Source organism: Pinus tabuliformis, chromosome 1_2 (assembly GCF_031772625.1).
Source record: "Pinus tabuliformis cultivar Carrire ecotype Pingquan chromosome 1_2, CPIR1, whole genome shotgun sequence".
NCBI lineage: Eukaryota > Viridiplantae > Streptophyta > Pinopsida > Pinales > Pinaceae > Pinus > Pinus tabuliformis.
In genome coordinates, this window is record NC_142298.1 from 1199322900 (window position 1) to 1199342604 (window position 19705).

At 37.9% G+C, this 19705-nt stretch overlaps 1 protein-coding gene across 1 annotated transcript; it reads right to left on the reverse strand.

Annotated features, from left to right (window-relative positions):
• Positions 1–11407: 11407 nt before the first annotated feature.
• On the reverse strand, positions 11408–12809 carry LOC149210553 (FCS-Like Zinc finger 10-like). Its single transcript, XM_089394447.1, has 2 exons — positions 11728–12809; positions 11408–11623 (listed from the first exon to the last, which is right to left on the reverse strand). The coding sequence occupies exons 1-2, from the start codon at positions 12279–12281 to the stop codon at positions 11533–11535; spliced, it is 645 nt and encodes a 214-aa protein (XP_089250573.1). The 5' UTR covers positions 12282–12809; the 3' UTR covers positions 11408–11532.
• Positions 12810–19705: the final 6896 nt, after the last annotated feature.

Sequence of the window (19705 nt, forward strand, 5' to 3'; positions counted from 1 at the left end):
ACTCGAGTCAATGCCTGGCATTTCATCATATGACCAAGCAAAGACATCTCTAAATTCGCGAAAAAGAGCGTTATATATTTCCAGTTCTGAAGGGGAACAACCTTTGCCAACATAAATATTCTCTACAACATCTGTTTTAGTCGAGATATTTATGGCTATAGTCTCTTCAATATTGGATAGGTTTCGCTCGGAATCCACCGTGTTTACAGTATTTGTTAGGAATTCAAAAATTGAAGGGTAATAAAGGTCCCTTTAAGTATCTTCTTCATATTCCGAAAGAAGGGAACGATGGTGGTGATCATTCCATGGTGCCCCCTCAATCATCATTGACTGTAAGATTCCTTCGTCAGTCCCATGTACGTTCGACCAAGGATCTAATGGGGTCCCATATTCTCTAGACCTATCTACCCAAACGCTTGACGAGTGTTGATTTGGGTTCGCCTCCCATGCTAGAAACATTGATTGCTACAATATTTCTAAAGGGCTTGGGGGCAAAACCACTGCATAATCCATGTTGACATTGTCTTTTGCGACCTTCGTGGAAGATATCATGTTGCAGGTTGCTACAAACGGTACATTTCCTGTATAAATAGGAGGTGGTAGCGCGAAAGTTCCCATCAATGTGGGGTCTTTCAATAATCCTACTCCGATATCTTGAATCGAATGGTTGCTTTCATGGATCATGGGAATGCTTCCTGTGACTTGTGAACCATTAGGGAGGAAATTCTGTTGGTCGACGATCGTAATCCCTCCTTCAAATGGGAATGCAATCTTCCTAAAATAAGTCGACACGACAACTGCCATGGCATAAATCCATGGTCTACCTAATAGGATGTTGTAGTCAAGATTTCCATCGATGACCTCAACATCAATTTCTACCGGTTTTTCCCCTAGTTCAACTTTCAAGTTATTAAGGATACCGTATGGGGTATAAGTCCTTCCGTCGAAAGCTTTTAATGTTGTCGATGATCGCGACAAGGTTGGAGATCCTAAAGTTTTCCAGCAACTCATCGACATAATACATGTCGATGCTCCCTCATCAATTATTGTTCTGTGAACAGTTTTGTTGAGGGCTTTCACTTGAATAAGGAAAGCTAATTGAGCTGGTAACTGAGGATCGTATCCTTTGTGGTCAAAGGATACTAGATTGGAATCCTTGGGATCAACCCCACCAATTGCTGATAACAACGCCTGCCTTTGGGTTGGACAATTTTGTAGTACTTCAAGAGTTGACATAGCGGATGGCGATTGGGCCAAATCTTCCACTATGTTATAATGTTGCGCCGCTCTGGCGCGAGGATTAAATGTCGACTTGTGTACTACACCCTTTGGCGGTTTTATTGTTAATTCAGGGATGATGGGTGGTACAACTTCTGTCGAAGTTGTTGTCGAACTACTCGGTTGATCTTTACCTTTTTCGTTCGACAGCTGAGGATTCCCATAATCTTTGTTCCTTGTCGAAATCAAAGCATCATTCTGTTGTTTTGAAAACGACAACATAAGTACTTGCGACAGGGAAGCATTTCCATTATCAACCAGATTTTGACCTGGGTTGGGAAATGGATCAGTTAACACAGCTGAGGTTTGGGAACTTTTAAAGAACCTCTTTAACTCAGCTTTGAATGGGCAATTCTTTGTGCTATGATCCTTATCATCACATATTAGACATGGATAATTTTGTTTTCCTTTCCCAGGAGGGTTTGAAGAATTTTTCCCAGGGGATGACTCACCCTGTTTCTTCTTCTTCCCTTTGTTTTGTTTCTTCTTGCTTCCTGGTTGATTGGTTTCTTTGCCTCTATCTTCTGATATGGCATTTACTTCCGAAGCAAGAATTTCTTCTTTTGCATTTTGATCCGAATTCTTACGGGATTTCTTTGATGAAGCCTTTATCGATTTCGCGTTTGCCATGCCAATCACACCGTCACCGGCATGAGAGTCACTATTGGATTTAGGAGGGGGAGGAATTGAAAATTCCGGTCTAGGGGCGTCGGGTATTTTGTCGTAGAGCGTGCCGGACTGAGTATAAACTAAGTCCAAATACTGTGCACGAGCAATAACTTGCTCCTCCGTTACGACTCCCCCCTTGGCCACATCTTTCGTAATAGCCGGAAGTAACGACTTTATAAACCATTCAGCTAATAGCTGATCGGGAACGTATGTTTTCACCATCCTACGACGACGACGCCACTCATGTATATGATCAGATATATGGGTGGCAGTTGTCTGCTTGAAGTTGGTTAATATTTTTGTTCCCGTTTCATACCTTATCGGTAATTGAAAATGGGTTAAGAAAGTCGTGGCTAGGGAACTAAAATTGTCGAAAGAGGTTCTTGGCAATTCAATATACCATTTAGCCGCTGGACCTGTCAATGTCCTCTGAAAAAGGCGAAGCCTTATCGAATCGTCGTTTAGGGTGTTCGACGAACACCACAGATGAAAAGTCATCACGTGATTCGATGGGTCTTCACCTGGATTTCCATTGAATTTAGGAATGTCAGATGGAAGTTTATGAGGAATCACTGGCCACCAAGGGGCATAAGCAATCGGATCGTTGGTTAACCAGTGTAGATCGGGTAACTCTAAAGTCGCCACGAATGGTAACTGTTGATTCAGGTTAGGCGAAGCGTAACCAGGGTACGATGGAATCGCTTGAGCAGTGGGACTTTGCATACCAGCATAATGTAATTGATGTTGGTACGACTGATACGGTTGGTGGACTTGGCCACTGTAAAGTGGTTGATTTTGACCGTTTTGGATATACGGTTGTCCACTATTCGCAAAGATCTGCTGCTCAGAACCTTGGTATACTTGCTGGAATTGCGGTTGTTGGTATTGCACAAGCCATGGTTGTGAAGCCATGTTTTGTTGTGCCATGCTAACCATTGGACCGAGGTGTGGGGTAATTGTACCCGTTTGTACTTGTGTCGCCCCACCAGTTGGCGATTGTGGTTGTGACCCATGATCAAGTGGCTGTTGCATTACAACCTGAGAAATCTGAGGTTGGCATGCAACAAGTATCGCTTGAACTTGTGACACTGTTACAATAGCCGGTGTGGTTGGGATGTTCGTCATAGGTACACACTATTGCATAGAATATACAACCCTTGGTTGTTGAGGTAGCATAGGTACCCAACTACTTGATGCAATTCCAGTATAACCTGAATACTGTTGTGAACTCACGTATGGGTACCCTCCCGGAGGGGGTAATGAAAGGGCATATTGCACCCCATATGGTATCAATCCCGAACTCAAGGGGATTGATTGCCCAGATTGACCTCCAAATGGATCAATTTGGCGAGTTTCAACATAAGAGTTGCCGAGTATTACTCCGGATGAACAAACTGGAACAGACCATACTGTCGAAATAGTCCCTTGGTGGACTCCTTCTAGCTGTTGTGAGCTAGTTGGGACAACTCGTATGCTGGCAAACATCGTCGGAGTGACGGAAGGGACGTCTGCTGTCGCTGTGTCATTTGACACAGTCCTAGATGATGACGGTTGTTCAGACATTTTAAGTCTATCCAATAGATTGCCTAGCGATTCTACAGGAACTTCCACTTGTGGTGGATTAACTTCTGATGAAGGAAATAGAGTGACCCCGACTCCAAAATGAGTTGGAGTACATACTTGCGGATCCTCTACAATTTCCTCTATCGCAATCAAACCCGGTGGAAGAGGAAGACCGTCAGGTCCGTAAAATATTTCTGGTGCTGAAGAAGTGGTTGTTTCGACAGCGACAGTTGTTTGAGGAACAAAACTCTCTGGACCGGTTACAGATGGAACTAGTTCAGTTATACAAGTATTTGCCCCCAGACTAGGATCAGTATTGCTATCCTTCTGTGGTTGTTGAATTTCTTCTATAGAGGCAGGGTTTCCAGAAATGTTTGGAGTAACCGGAACCTCAGATGTAGTTGGAACACTTGTTCTAACTTTTAAAGGAGATTTTGAACTGGTTAAACGAGTCCGCTTTGTCCATACTGTTTTCGATTCCGGAGACAAAGACGGCTGACTCGTAAGCCTCTGCCAACGACGGGGTTTCAATTGAATTTCTTCCACGATTGCGGATTACTCGATCAACCAAAATATTAAAAGGGGAAATTTGTGTTTCCGAATTGAATGAATTTTATTAGACGCTTTTAGACACAACTTGCTTTTTCACTTTTTAAGAGTCGAGAAAAAGCTAAAGATGACTCTAGTCTCCTTCGATGTTTTAACGAGCCCGAAGTGACAAATGCTCGGATGGACTTTTTCAGTTATAGAGTTTGAAAAAGGCCAAAAGAAACTGCTCTGGAGATCTAGGCAGAGGGTGTGTCAAACCTTTCGCAAAACCACAGAATACGTTTTACGGTACGGGTGGTCGATCTTCGTGAATGCTGTGTTCACTGCATTGCGATCAGTAGGGCGGCCGACACGGCTTCCTATGGATAAAAGATATATGCCTATAGGGGTCTCCCAATATATACGCGACGGTACGTGGGAGCACAAGTCCGTATTAGTGCCACCGACTCTCAGGAGGAATCACCCACCTTCTTCGAGATCGACAGTCACTACGTTTAACGACGCCGGAACACGTCTCTAGCTTAGACCTCTATGTGTTTGCGTTATGTTTCAAAGCGTTGTTAGGTTCATTCAATATATTTTAAGTTGATCTTTTTAAAGTTTTCCTTTCAAGGTTCACCACGAGATGTTCGATACAAGTTCCTAAATGTAGTCTAAGATGAGAAGCAAGCTTTTTCAATCTTTTCGACTTATGAAAATCTTAACTACTGAGGGAAAAGAAAGACATCATCTTTTCACACAGATCAAAGAGCATACACTAATGCACTTTTTCCTAAATCAACATGCAAACTTATCGAATGAAAAATGCAGAATGCAGGTATTTCTTTTCTCTTTCTTAATGTTGATGTAATACAAAAAGAAAGCTGTTGTATAACTCTGAATTCAATTTCAAGTGAAAGCAAACAAGCTTGTCCAAAATCAAAAGACACCTTAAGGTTTACTTGTTTCGACACTAGAAATATATAAATTCAAACCATATGACGAAAGCAAAAGCTTAATCAGCTATGAACAGCAAACAAACTAACTCTTAAGATCAAAACGACACTTTATCACAGGTCTAGATCTAAGAGACCACAACAAGACTAGTTCACTTTCGTTATGGGAAACTGTAAATGATACAAGAAATACACAAAGAACAAACACAGTTTCTTTATACAACCGAGGCGGAATAGTGGCAAGGAAAGTTGGTTTCAGATAGGTACATTGACTGGTAACAGGCTGCAAAAACAAGGGTGAAAACAGGGCAATAAACAGGAGGGAACCCCAGTAGCACTAGGCAAAACTGGTTCAACGCAGGTAGGACACTGGCAGTTTGACCTTCAGCGCAGGTAGCCCCTTCGGGAACTGCGCTGAAATGCAGACTGCCTTCATAGTGCCTGCACTGAAGAGACAAACTTTCGTTTTTCTTAGTTTCCGGGTCACAGATTGCTAAAAAATTCACAGTTTTTGGCCAAATCAGAAGCTATCAGTCAAGTACACACAAAGGGATGAAAAGGAGGATGAAAAGCTATCACTAAGAGCTGTTCAGATTCCTTGTGGATCAGCTCTTCAAATCATAAACTTGCCCAACAACTGAGCTAGAGTAGCTGCCCTCTACTTTGCATTTGAAAGATTCAAATGCAGTTCGATTCGGTACTCCCTGTGTTTATGAAATGAATAGCAAAAACACAAACAACCAACAAGATATGCTCCCCAGCGGAGTCGCCAATTTTTTGTTGGGAAAAGTATCCAATATGGAATGACCCTATCCCACTCTAAGGGTGATAGTACCTCAGCAACAATCAAAGCAAAGCTATTCGAGATTACTTATTTATGAGATGTAAGAGAGGGGAGAAAAAGATCCACTAACCGTTGTCTTCCGCTAATGATTGATCCAATCTTCTCTCTTTGCTGCTTGCTCCCAGCTCCTTGCTCTTTCACCAACCCAGCTACACCAAGATCCTGCAAAATGGCAAGAGAGGGAAACTACAAGAAGCATACATTCATAATTGATTCAAGGATTAGAATAAATCAAATACACAAGTATAAAAATACACCATTGAGACACATGCATATAGAAGAACCTCAAATGCTTTATTAATGGAAGAAGTAAAGTTCAGGAAGTGATACAACCATAAAAGGCCCAATCCAGCATCACCTCCCAGCAGAAAGAAATCTCCTCTTCACCTCCTTCAAGCAAATCACCCAATAGTTCTATACTCAAACCAACAACACTTCCTTACATTCACAAGATTCCGACCCCCATAGACCTCATGAGAGAGCTCTATATATAGGAGATTTGGAGAAATGATGAGTCAGCTTGTAGCTGGCATGAAGCTGACTAGTGCCCTCTCCCACTTCAGTTATTCTTCAGTTCTTGAGTCCACTTGGAGGTTCTTGCTTCCACTTGGAGATCTAGACCCTCTTACTCATCACAAGGCGAATTCCCTGATCCAAGTGTCATTTTGGAAGCTTCCTGGGCATTGACACCTTGAGGAATGACTGTGCCACTTGGCCAAACTCGCCCAGCGCAGGTAGCCTTCTTTGCAGTTGACATTCAGCGCAGGTACACAGTGGAGCAGTTGACATTCAGCGCAGATGCTCAGTGGAGCAGTTGACATGATCCAGAATTAGCCTGTTTTTTAGTGTTTTCAGGTGGAGAACTGATATTTAGTGTTGTGGTTTGCTGACCTTGTTCCTCTAGGGGTAGGAACAACATGTTTAGGGACTTTGGATCCCTTAGATTATTGACATTTCATGCTTCATGCTGTAAGGCACAAAAATGTCTATAACAACAAGGCTATTCTTATGAGGGAGGGCAGGTTAGGGTCCCACCGTAACCCCCTTAGTTATGTAATAGGATCGAGTCATAGTTATAGTTAAGTAAAGAGTCAATAAAGCCCATATTAATAATGGTAAGTGGTTAACCCACATTTAATGATGGGACCACAGTTAGTTGCAAATGGGCCATGGTATTAGATAGATGGTATTAATAAGAACCATGGTATTGCCCCATCGTATTACATGTATGAATCCTATATAAAGGATAGAGACTCCCTTCGAGGAGCATCATGTCTTATTTTGTAATCGAGCTCTGCTCTATTGGAGGTTGCCCCCTCGAAGAAGCAAGTGAACATTGCTTTCTGAATAATAAAATACTTGCTATTATTTCTCACTGTTCTATGTTCTGGGTATATTTCTTCGCATATTTGGTATTCTAGTATTGTCTTGCAGGTTAAGAGCATAATAGTGTCTAACCTATAACAATAAGGGAATTCTTTAGTGAAATATATATAATATGGAGAAAGGAAATTAAAACCCTTTTCAAATATGTTTTTCTTTGAATTATATATATATATATATATATATATATATATATATATATGTTAACAATGTAAAATGTATCACAAATAATTTTGAGATCATAGGTTTAGAACTTTTATTTGTCGAAATGCTTTATCCCTAAAATGGAAAACCATAAATAGTGGCACAAAAGTTCCTTTGCTTCTCAGAGGGGAAACCAAAGACAATGGTTTGAAAAACTATATTAATAATATTACATATCCTGAAAAGAGATCAAAATTTTGCAGTCATAAATTGTGTGGTGCTAGGCCACTAGTTGACCACCCTTGGAAAATGTGTCGATGTGCCAAAATAAATTAGACTAGAGAAAAACATGAGAGACAAGAGTACTTAATGATAATTTGTAGAAGACACAACCTTATGAAGATGAACATTGAGCTGCGCTGGATGACCTCACTACAATGTCTGCTTCACTTGGCTTATCTTCCATAATATAGCACCCATAGGGACTGTGGCGAGGAGGAGAGGTTGTGAGAGCTAGAGCCTGGACAATTTATGTTGGTGGAACTTGTTCTAGACATCTGCGAGTATGAGAGGGATGACTTGCAGGAGCCATGAAAGTGGGGGGGAAGAAGTTGAGCCCAAGGGCAGGACATTGTAAGAAAAGGGGGCCTTGGAGGAGGGAGATGGAATGTTGGCAGGAAAGTTGATCTTAAGGTCATGGTAGGAACATAACTCAATGCTCCAATAAGTAGCACAAGTTTTTTCCTTCTCATGTTCCTTGAGTTAGCAAGATAGAAAATTGCAAAGAGCCCAAAGCATGTTCCTTCCATGGCTAGTATCTTCCTCTTTGAGCTTGAGAACTTGGCAACGAATATGAGGTGGGATGGAATTGTCAAACAATTCTAATTAAACACTGTCATCGAGGGTGGTGGTGGGATGTCCTCTTCCCCTTCCTCGGCTAGCTCGATGTCCTCTACCCCTCTCATGGCTCATGGGGAAGCATCAGGATGTCGGGGACAGTGAATATGGCACAAAGGAGACATAGGGATTTGAAGTGAGGATTGTGAGTAGTATAGTCGAGGCTTTGAGCACAAAAACTAGAGGTAGATGGCAAGTGATGTCCATGGAGTGTAGTAATAAACGCATAGAGGAGGCAAGTGAGACATTAAGCTAGGAGTGCAAGATCAACTCCGGGAGATTTGAGTGGAAGTATTTAAAACTCATGGTGGCCAACTGTGTTATGGGGGGAGTGGAGGGCACTGTCATTCCTCAGTAGAGCATGTGGTAGAAGTTGGTCGAGCACCCAGATCTAGGGGTAAGATTAACCTATATAAATAGAAAACATATCATTAATTTCTTTTCCTAAAAATGAAATTACCTATATAAAATTTAAAATTTAAATTTGGTTGATAATATATATTATCAAACAAATCAAGTTTGATTTTGAGAAAAACTCTAGTTTATTGTGTTAGGGTGGTTCAGGTAAACTTGACTCGGTCAAGTTACTAGTGGTTTTTGTGCTCAAGGTCTATGACAATCATGGTATTATTATCTAATGTAGCCTATTTAAAGACCAAACAAAATCAATGTTAATTTGTTCTAGTGACCATTAGGATCAAGCAATGATGTCTTTACACACAACCAATTCCCTCAGTGTTCTGTGATCCTAACATCTGGTATATTAGCCAAAGTGGTGAATATCAAAGCCTTGTGAGTATGAGAGCATGGAGTTGACCGTGAAGCATTAATGGCCCTTTTCACAATAAAAATGAAGAGTTGCTAATTCAAATTAATGGGTTCGATACATAAATGTAACTTGATTTCGGCGAGGCGATGGTTATGTCCCTAAGGGTGCAAATAGACGAGAAAAACAAGAGGAGGAGATATGAGAGAGCTTGTATTTCTAAGCAGTCAAATTGGATCACGCATCAAGACTTGCAAATTAGGTATTAGAGGTCATGGAGCAGCTATTAGGAGCACAATTTGCATGTGCAATGTAAGGTTGTTGTGGTTACTCAAAAAGAGAATGATGCTTACTAAATTGATAGACATTATTATAATGAGAGATTGTGTGGACCAGGCAAGTGTGATTCTTGAAGAAGATCCAGTTCAAGGTATGGAATAAGTGAGATATAGAAAGAGAGATACGTGGTCTCGATAAGAGAAAGAATTTAATGGAGTTAATGGTTTGAAGTTAATGAAGGAGCTAGTGTGTGATGTGTGAACACTCAAAGGGTTTTGGCCCAATTCATGTATATTTCCATAAGAAGTCGTAAGACTTGATGTTTAAACATATATGTTGCGCAAGGGCATGCATTGTTGCAAGGCCTTAAGACTTTGATCATGCGTACATGTAGTGAAGTGGTGCATGGAATCATTAAGTTATTGAATGGAGCACTTTGAGAGGCACTAGGGTGGCGGGTGTACTAGTATCCTAGCTTGAAGGAGGAATGTGAGATCTTAAGTGAGATGGTTGATGAATGATTAGGACCAAGTTAATCTCCCCGAGTCAAGTTTAAGGGTGGGATTGCTAAGGTGGTTCAGGTAAACTTGGCTCGGTCAAGTTACCACCAGTTTCATGCTCTAGGTTTACGATAACCTATGGTTTTACCCATGGTATTATTCTGCAATATAGCTTATTTAAAGGAAAAAAAAAATCAATTTTATTTTGTCCTGGTAGCATTAGGATCAAGCAACAGTGTTTGTAGACATCACCACTTCTCTCAATATTCTGTGATCCTAACATATTGACACTTTCAAGAACCAAGCAAACAATATATTATATCCTTCAATTTATTGTATCTAATATATAAGATATGGGAGAAGCATTTATAATAAATTCATTTGTATCAATCTATTAATTTTTCAAATGGTGATATATTGGAGATTATGTTTTAAAGTAACGTACATAATCTCTTTATTATCAATGTATTAGTTCATTTCTATCTAAACCATTTACTTACATAAATTGATGTAATAGTTCCAGTCCATCTATTTTACTTTGGATTACAATTTTTAGCCTTCTCCATTATTGCAAACAATGAACCATAAACATCAACTATCCAACTTTTGTTTTTAATGCTATATCTTAATAAAACCTAAATGCAAACAAATTACATAATATTGTTCTAGAACATTACATTGATATTATTCTTTCTTAGTAGTTTCGATGAAATTGTTGCAAAACACTACATTGATATGATTCCTTCATAGTAGTTTCGATGAAAGATAAGAAAGGATTGAGAGGCCCTTACTCACATCTTCTTTCTAGCTTCACTTGTTATGATCATTGCTCACTATATGATATGTGAAGCTACATTATTGTTGGTATGATGCTATGGTGCTCAAGTTTAATGGTAATTTGGAAATAATCAAACATGTTGAATCGAATTGAGTTTAGATTTTTTTTTGCTAGGTTATGTGAGTACTCGCTTGGGGATCGCACCCAGGCGCACCCCAGCTAGGCCATATCGACCCTTACGATGGCTAGATTTATGCCTACGAAATTTCAAACCCGTGACCTTTACACCACAGACTGCCTTAACAGAACACTTTGTCACCATTTTCTCACATAATACTTTGTCACCATTTTCTCTACACTGTATAAGCATGATTAAGTTTAATTTTTTGTTTTATATCTAGATTTAAAATGAATTTAGACTAGTTTAATTTTCTTAATATTTTTGTTATTTTACAAAATTTGATTTTTTGTTACATAATTCAAGTTAAAAATTACCTTATTCTAGTCTAATTATATATATATATATATATAATTTATTTACATTTACCATCTTGTATAACACCTTATTCTTGTCACAACAATAATTAGTTAACACGAAGCAATTTCTTAGCCCATATAATTTCAGTGTAATTTTTTATATATTCTTTACATTTACCATATTATATAACACCTTATTACTCTCACAACAATAATATGTTAACACGGACCACTTAGCCGATATAATTTCAGTGTAATGCAAAACTCTAAGTGCAGCATGCAGCGAATTTGTATATAAACTTTAGAGAAATACAATAAGGATTCACCAATGTAACAGTTGCCCTCCAAAGTAATGATGACCAAATAAATAAAAATTTCAGAAACATAACATCCACTCACATAGGAAAGAATTTCATAAGTTAGAACACACAAAAGTATAGTAGCATAAAAACCTCTCCTTATCCATTCCGTCATCCACCAAAATCTGTTGGTAACGGTAGTCCATCGTCCATCAAAATCTGTTGGTAGCGGCACTCCACGCTGCAGAATGCTTTGTCACCTCTTCAATAATCAACAAACAGAGAATGAGGCTAGCTCCGGAAAAAAGGAAATTATAATAGATTCAATGTTGTATTAAAGATTAAAAGAAAACTCTTATAAGAGACCTGTACATGTAGATGTCCTTCCCAGGGTTCAATTTCCGTTTGCACAGATAGCAAGCGCTGAGAAAATGGGTAGCAGGAAACACTGCAACATTTGAATTTCTCGGAGGTGGTGATACGACTGCCCATATTTCATGTTCATTTTGTTTTCGAACAGGGTATTGCACACTTTCACACTCCATACCGCAATGATTATACATGGTTTTTATGCTCGATTTTGACCCATGGGATATAACACAAGTATAGCTCTCTGAAATCTCCATTCCAGTTTGATGGGTAGATTTTGTAAATCGATGTGGAGAACCAATCGGTATTGTCTCTCTTTGCTGCTTGTGAGAACTCAACTGGGAATCTAAGCTGTTTTCATGCCAATGACTGAGCCCAACTCCAGAGAATGTCTTGATATTCAGTGGAGAAGTTGGTACTTTGGTCGCCTCTGAATCTGAGGACTCCTTTGGATTGAAAGCTATGGAGGTCCTAGGAGCATTGCAGAACTTCTGCTTGTCTCCGGGCCAGTCTCTGCTAGGTGATGAATCGGATGAGATAAAGTGAAACATATCTCTTCTCTTCTTAAAGCTCCTGACGACTCCCTCACTTCAAACAGCCATTTTCAAAACTCCTTGTTGACAAGGCTCACAACTTTACACTGATAATCAGAAAAATGAGAGAAAAAACTTCCTCAATATAAATCTACTCAAACACCAGTACAACAAGTATATCAAACATCCTTCAATTCTGCCCCCAAAACAAGCTCACAGACCAGTTACAGCTCACAAATTTTCCAACTCAAAGGAAAAACAATTTCCAAAACTACTAAAAACATTCTCCGCATGCATGAAAACCCCTGCTACAATCAATGCTGCAAAAGTAGAAACCCTTCTTCATTCAATGCTACAGAACCAGAAACCCTTCATATAACGTTGAACAATGACTTGCCTGACCCCTGTGACAGGGTACATATACCCACTCAGATACAACAAGAATCTCGCTGAATATGGGGGTACCCAGAAGCAAAAAAAACGGGTATGAACAACACCCACATTACCCAAATGAATCTAGGGGCACCCAAAACAGTAAACCGGGAATGAACAACACCCACATATCAGACACTATCTCTGCAGTTCCTTGAACTCGTTCAAACTCCACTTGGCACTGATCTAAGACGAATACGACTACAATGGCACAAAACAACAATATTGACAGTAAGATACTCCTTCAATCTAGTTATGTCTTTTGTTATTTGCTCCAAATGAGATGAACACGCGCCTCTTTTCAATTCACTCATCAGTATACGATGTTGTTTTCCTACGGTGTGGGTCGTTCATTCTTTTGTTATTTGCTCCAAATGAGATGAACATATGCCTCGTTTCAATTCGTCAGTTACGTTGTTGTTTTCGTATACAGTGGTTGGATGCAATGTTTCATTGCCGGTGGTTCATTGTTGACTTCATTGAATATATTTACATACCCATTTGCAACTTGGTTTATCTAGAACGCATAGAGCAATAATAGAAAAGGATAGGACAAATGGTGAAATAAATGGAGGTGAACCACTGTGTTTTTGAGAGATGTGATGTACATTCACAACAAAATATATCTTCGACAAGATCTTTTGATGCTGAATTTTTAGAGTGATTCATTAGTTTTGTATACTTTTCCTGACATTGATATTCAAGAACTTAACTTCAATATTTAAATGAAGAATAACCACATGCAGGTCACATAATGTAATAGATTTCAAGTTTCTTATTTTATTTTTATTTGCAAATGATTTATAATCAAAGGTTTATAGTCAAATAATTCAAAATTACAAATACTAATGTAACCATGATTGCGTTTTTAGTGAATTTAAATAACTTGAGTGGACCTAATGGTTAAGAGCATGTGTTTCCTCATAAGAGGTCACAGGTTGAAAACTAGAGGGGGTAGAGTATGTATGCCATCGTAGACTTAGCACTCAAATTGTTGAACGAAGGTGGGTCCCTTGTAGCACAAACAAGGGGGTCTCATACACCAATTTGGCGCCTGGCTTGGCCGTGACCTTAAAATTGGATAATAATAATAAGTAATAAAATTACAATGCAATCACGCATATATAGAAACACAAAAAATATCTTAGAGAAATATCCCAACCTCAAAATGGGTATCTTCCTCTAGTTTTTACTATGGATTATGTGTGTGTGTGTGTTTTAACAAGAAAAAACAATGAAACCACCTTCTTTTTCTAGTAGTCAAACCCCCTATTGCATATGCACCATCTCCTTCAAGGGTACACAAAAGGGCAAGATGTTTGGAACCATTTCCCAAGAAACAATTACAACATTCAAGGTGTTGATTGTTGGGCTTAAGGCGCTAGACTTACACATGCCCAAAATCCAAATATAGATTCAACTAGACATCTAAACTAGACTAGAAGTTCAATTAACATTTAAAACCTCTAATGACCATGAGAAGATTTAAAGATCTAAAAATAAACAATGGCGCACCATAAAGAGTTAACGACACATAGATATTTTACCTTGGAAACCATTAATTAAGAAAACCAACTAGCCTTTGAGCCTCACTGCTCTTATATTCCCAACCAACAATACATAAATGTTACAATCAATTTTGTCCTTGATCCACACCCAAAACCAATGCATTTGTACATCACCCAGTCTCTATTGATCGTGAAGATTCGTCATACATCATAACCTCTCATAAACCTTACATCATGCTCTATTTATAGGCATAAAAACCCTTAATTTTAAACATCTAAAATCAGTATAGGTGGGTGAATATCATTGGATAAGATCCTTGGAATCTCGGTATTCATAACTATTTTTAATCCAATTCTAACTATACTCAAATCCATTTTGACCACCAATATAAGTCAACTATGCATGTACACTTGATTATGATCCCTTTGACTATTCTGATCAATTATTGACTCCCATCAATTTCTCAACTACTCAACGACTTAGACTAAGGTAACTACCCTTGACTTTACTTTTGTTCTATTGACTACACTATTGACGTGTCTTTTCATTTAATTTACTTCAGAAGTTATGATTACTTGTTGTTCTTGGTCAATTGTTTCTTTCCATACTTGTTGAAGTTCACTCTCGGTTGTATTGTGTGAATAAACCATGAACTAAAAGACTTCCAATCATCTAATATTACCTGCAAAGAGTAGAACACCTCAACATTCTCCCACTTGTTTTCTTTGCATGAACTATTAACATTGCATTTTTAGTGAGCCAGAGTTCCTCGGTCCAATTTCTCTCTAAACCAAGATAATTTACCAAAACTCACTAACTTAGGTAAATAGTCTACAACATTGTTCACCATATCTACTTTTACCTTGAGTTGGGTTCTTTTCTAGGAATATTGAAATTTGATTTCCATAACCTATCCATAGTATTTGTTGAGAAAATTTGATATTTGAATCTAGTTTCCACAGTCAAACTGCTCCTTTGCTTGCGTGAGTGGCTTCCATGTATTCATCCTTTGTTGTTGATATTTCCAAAACCCACTTTTCTTTACCATCCAATTAATAGATCTATTGAGCAACTTGAACACATATTCATGAGTTGACCTTTTTCTGTCCAAATCACCACCCCAGTCAACATTGAAAAATCCTTATATAATTGATTCACTATTATCCTTAGGTCCTTCATGGTGATAGATCAGATGTTGATTTGTTCCACACAATTACCTTAATATTCTTTTGAAAATAGACCAAGGCTCCTTTCTAGGTGTTGTCATGTATCTGCTTAATAGTCCCTCTACATGAACAATATCTAGTAAGTATAGACCATTACAGACATCAAACTACGTGAAACACTTACATATGGAACATAGGCCATGTATTGTCTTTAGTTTTGTGTCTTTAGACATTGTTGAGAAGTTAATCTTTCCCCACTAGGAATTGATTTCTTCACTAATTTATAATCATGCATATAGAAATGCTTTAGAATTGTTTCAACATACTTCCTTTGACTTATATAGAGTTTCCTAACCATGTGATCTCTCTTGATATCCATTTCCAGACCAAGATACTTCATGTTAAAAGTCGAGGATAGTTGAATCTTCACCTCCCTAATAACTCATTTTGTTTCAAATCAACAAGATGTCATCAACATATATCACTACATATATAAAACACTTACCTTACTACTTGAGATATACACAATAATCACTATATCTTATCACAAAAATCAATCCCTATGTGGATATGTTCAAATTCAAGTACCACATCCTAAGTGATTGCTTCATACCATAAAGGGCACTCCTCACCTTGCAGACCAACTTCTCCTTTCCCTTCCCTATAGATCCTTTAGTTTGTTTCATGTAGATTTCCTCTTCAAAATCACCATGTCAAAATTTTTTCTTTACATTATTTTTCTATTTCCAAATTAAATGTTATAGGCAGATACACTAATACACTATTGGATGTTAATTATGAAATAGGGGAAATATCTCATAAAAGTAGACTTCCTTCACACGGGAATAACCTTTCACCACTAATCAAGCCTTGTACTTCTCAACTTACCCTGTTGCATTCAACACTTTTTTTATAACCCAAGCGAAACTAACGAGACTCCTTCCATTAAGTAATTTGACAAAATCCTATGCCTCATTCTTTTACAAAGAATATATTTATTTCTTCATGCATTTCAACCATATTTTATCCTATAACAAGTCAATTTCCTCCCCAACTATCATGATTTCATTGTTAATGGAAACTAGTACAAAACCGTAATGAAAATCATATGAGGGATCTTTTGGATTATTTCTTACTCGACTAGACCTTAGAATCAGATTATATCATTCAACTTCTTAATCTCACTCAATTATCTCATCTGGTTCACTTTATTCCAACTTCAATTCAAAAATCAACTTTTGTTTCCTTTATCCTTTTCTAAATTCTCTTCAGTCATAGAAGCACACCTAAATTCTCTAAAGATCACATATTGACTATAAACTGTCTTCCTTGACACTAGATCCCACAACTTATATCATTTAATTCCATCCTTGTTGCTAATTAAAATACACTTAACTACCTTGTTATCCAGCTTTGTCCTCTTCCCTTTGCGATATGGACAAAATCCTTACAGCTAAATATTTTGAGATGTGTGAGCAATGTATTTTTACCAAACCATACTTCATATGGAGTTTTATCAACCAGTGCCTATGATGGAGACCTTTTCACCATGTAACATGTATTGTTGACTTCCTTGAACCAAAACTCTTATGCCAATATTGCACTACTAAGCATCCGTTTTGCTTTTTCCATTGAAACCTGAAGTTATTCTTTCATCATGTCGATTCTACTAAGGATTCTATGGAGTAGTTATTTTGCATAATATCCCATGCTATTTTTAGAACTACTCAAGCTCTTTATCATGAAATTCACCTTTTCCTTATCATAGCACCTTTATTTTTCTATCTTTCAGGCTCTCCATTAAAATTTGAACTCCTAATTTTTTTGGGAAACCTCTTTCTTCTTTAGGAAATACAACCATTTCATATTTTAGAAATCATCATTGAAGGATACATAGTATATGGAGTCACCTGGATACTGCAGTAATACTTTCCAGAATGCATCACTATGAATTAGCTCCAATATTCTTTTTCCCTTGTAGCGCTAGATGGGAATCTAACATGAATCTATTATGCTCACAAAATTTGAATTCCAAAGAGTTAAAAAATAAAACTTCAACCATACATTTTCTTTACATGGATAAAAATCATTTCTCTCCATGGTGTCCCATTCCTAAATGCCACAACATGGTCTTGCTGACTAGATAAAAGGTTAACCAGTTTATTTCAATAACAACTATACTACTACATCCACTCAAGTTTTTATGCCCCAACAACACGTACAATGTAATGATTTGAAAACCTTTCAACAACACCATCACTCCATGATCATCATGCATGAATCCTTCTCAAGTACTTTGACAACCCTCTCATTTACCACACTTTTTGTAGTGTGACTATAATGCTACATGCATGTAGGAGAGACGATTGGATGTACATTGTGCTTTAAACATGTAAATTTAATTCTTATCATTACCCATTGAAGGAGAGGATAAATATTCAGAACCACAATTTCTAATGGAGGTTGCTTGCTTGGAAAGCCATGAAACCATCCCTAAAATTAATTATTGGAGTTTATGAACTATCACTTGTATACTTGATCAAGAAAACTTACTGACAGTTAATTTATGAGATGTGATTGGAGGCAGTGATGCATACCTAAATGAGCCACTTGATAGTTAATTATGAGATGTTATTAGAGTTGGTGGAGGAAAAGGCGATTCCCTTCCCCCTATCACGTTGAAGAGATAGGCTTGTGACCTCTCAAATACATAGATAATGTTGGAAAGAAATATATGAAGGAACAAATAAAGAAATTTTTGGTGGGTTGGCTAGTTTGTTTTTGTGGTAGGATCCCACAAATTCGTGTTCTGGCTCTCAAACTCTCTCTTCTTGATTAATATTTCCTTATTCCTCTCCTAGACTGAGTCTCTCTCACTTTTAACTGTGCACCCCTGATTGTTGGAGCATGTAGGAATTGTTGGGCATTGATAGTAGAAGACAAAGTGGGGTTTGAGATGGTATGCAGAGCCCCATGCATGAGTTCCTTGTGAATTGTGTGATTCCACTGATCTGTGTGTCTAAGCATATGTAGATTAGCGAGAGACTTAGTGGAAGAATGAATCACTACGATGCTTGTTTTATAGTTGATAAACCACCTCGACGGCTAATTCCAACTCTTGAGACTAAACAATATGAAATCTGAACCATGGGGTGAATTTTGGGTGACTTCCAAACAATTTGTGTGTAAGGCCACTAAACTATGTGTCTAAGTCTGTGTGGATCAGTGGGGGGCTCAATGAAAAGTTGAATCACTTTGGTTATTGTTGCATAGTCGATAAACCACCTTGACAGGTAATTTTGGGTCATTCTAGTGCTTATTTAGTAGATGATAAACCACTTGGATAATGGACATCAGAAACCAGTGGTGGTTTCTAAGAAAATACAATTGATAAACCATGTGTATAGTGGATTCCAACTCCTGAGACTAAGAAATACCTCATCTAAATATTGGATGAACACTTCTGAATGAACTTAGAGGAAAGAGTGAGTCACTATGGTGCTTACTACTAGGAAATAATTGATAAACCACCTTTGTGCTTGTTGTTAGAGAGTAGTTGATAAACCACCTGGACAGTGAGCTCCATATTCTAAATGTTTAACTAATCCTTTGGTGTGAATTTCCTGAGAAAGCATTCCTTCAAACATTAGATTTAGCATGGAGGTATTTGAATACAAGAGACTTGTTGTGTATCTAGCTTATGGTTGGGTAAAAAGGGGAAGTCCCTCCTTCATTTTCTAGCTAGTTTAAGACACCCAAAAAGTATTGTAACATCCCTAGTCAAAATTCCATGTAAATAAAGTTAATAAAGGAAAAATAATAACCAAGGTAATGGGGCATGTATTTGAAGTTCAATGTTGGGCAAAACATCCTAGTGTGAGTGTTCATTTGGTTTATTATGGATAAATGAAATTGGCAAAAGCAATGGAAAAGGATTTGGAAAGGCAAAGTGGCATTAAATAGCATTTTATTGATGAGAATAATAGAAATTATGAGAAAAGGAAGGTGAAAGGTCACAGATTGCATGTGAGAAGGAAAATTAAGGAAAATATTGGACAAATCAAGAAAATAGAGGCCTCATTAATAAAAAGGCTTCTAAGGACTAGTTGGTACCTTTTTTTAGTTCAGTTCTAGAGCTCTCTCTAATACTCTTGGACACATAGATTTTTCTTGAAGAAGTCTAGAATTTGATCAAGGAAAGCAAAGGAAGGACCAAGAAGGAAAATATCAAACAAGGAAGAGCAGGATCAAGAAACTATAGTGAGATGATTTTTAGGTATCAATTTGCATGTGTGATTTCCTTGCTAGTTTTGGCATGCATGGTACATGCATGTG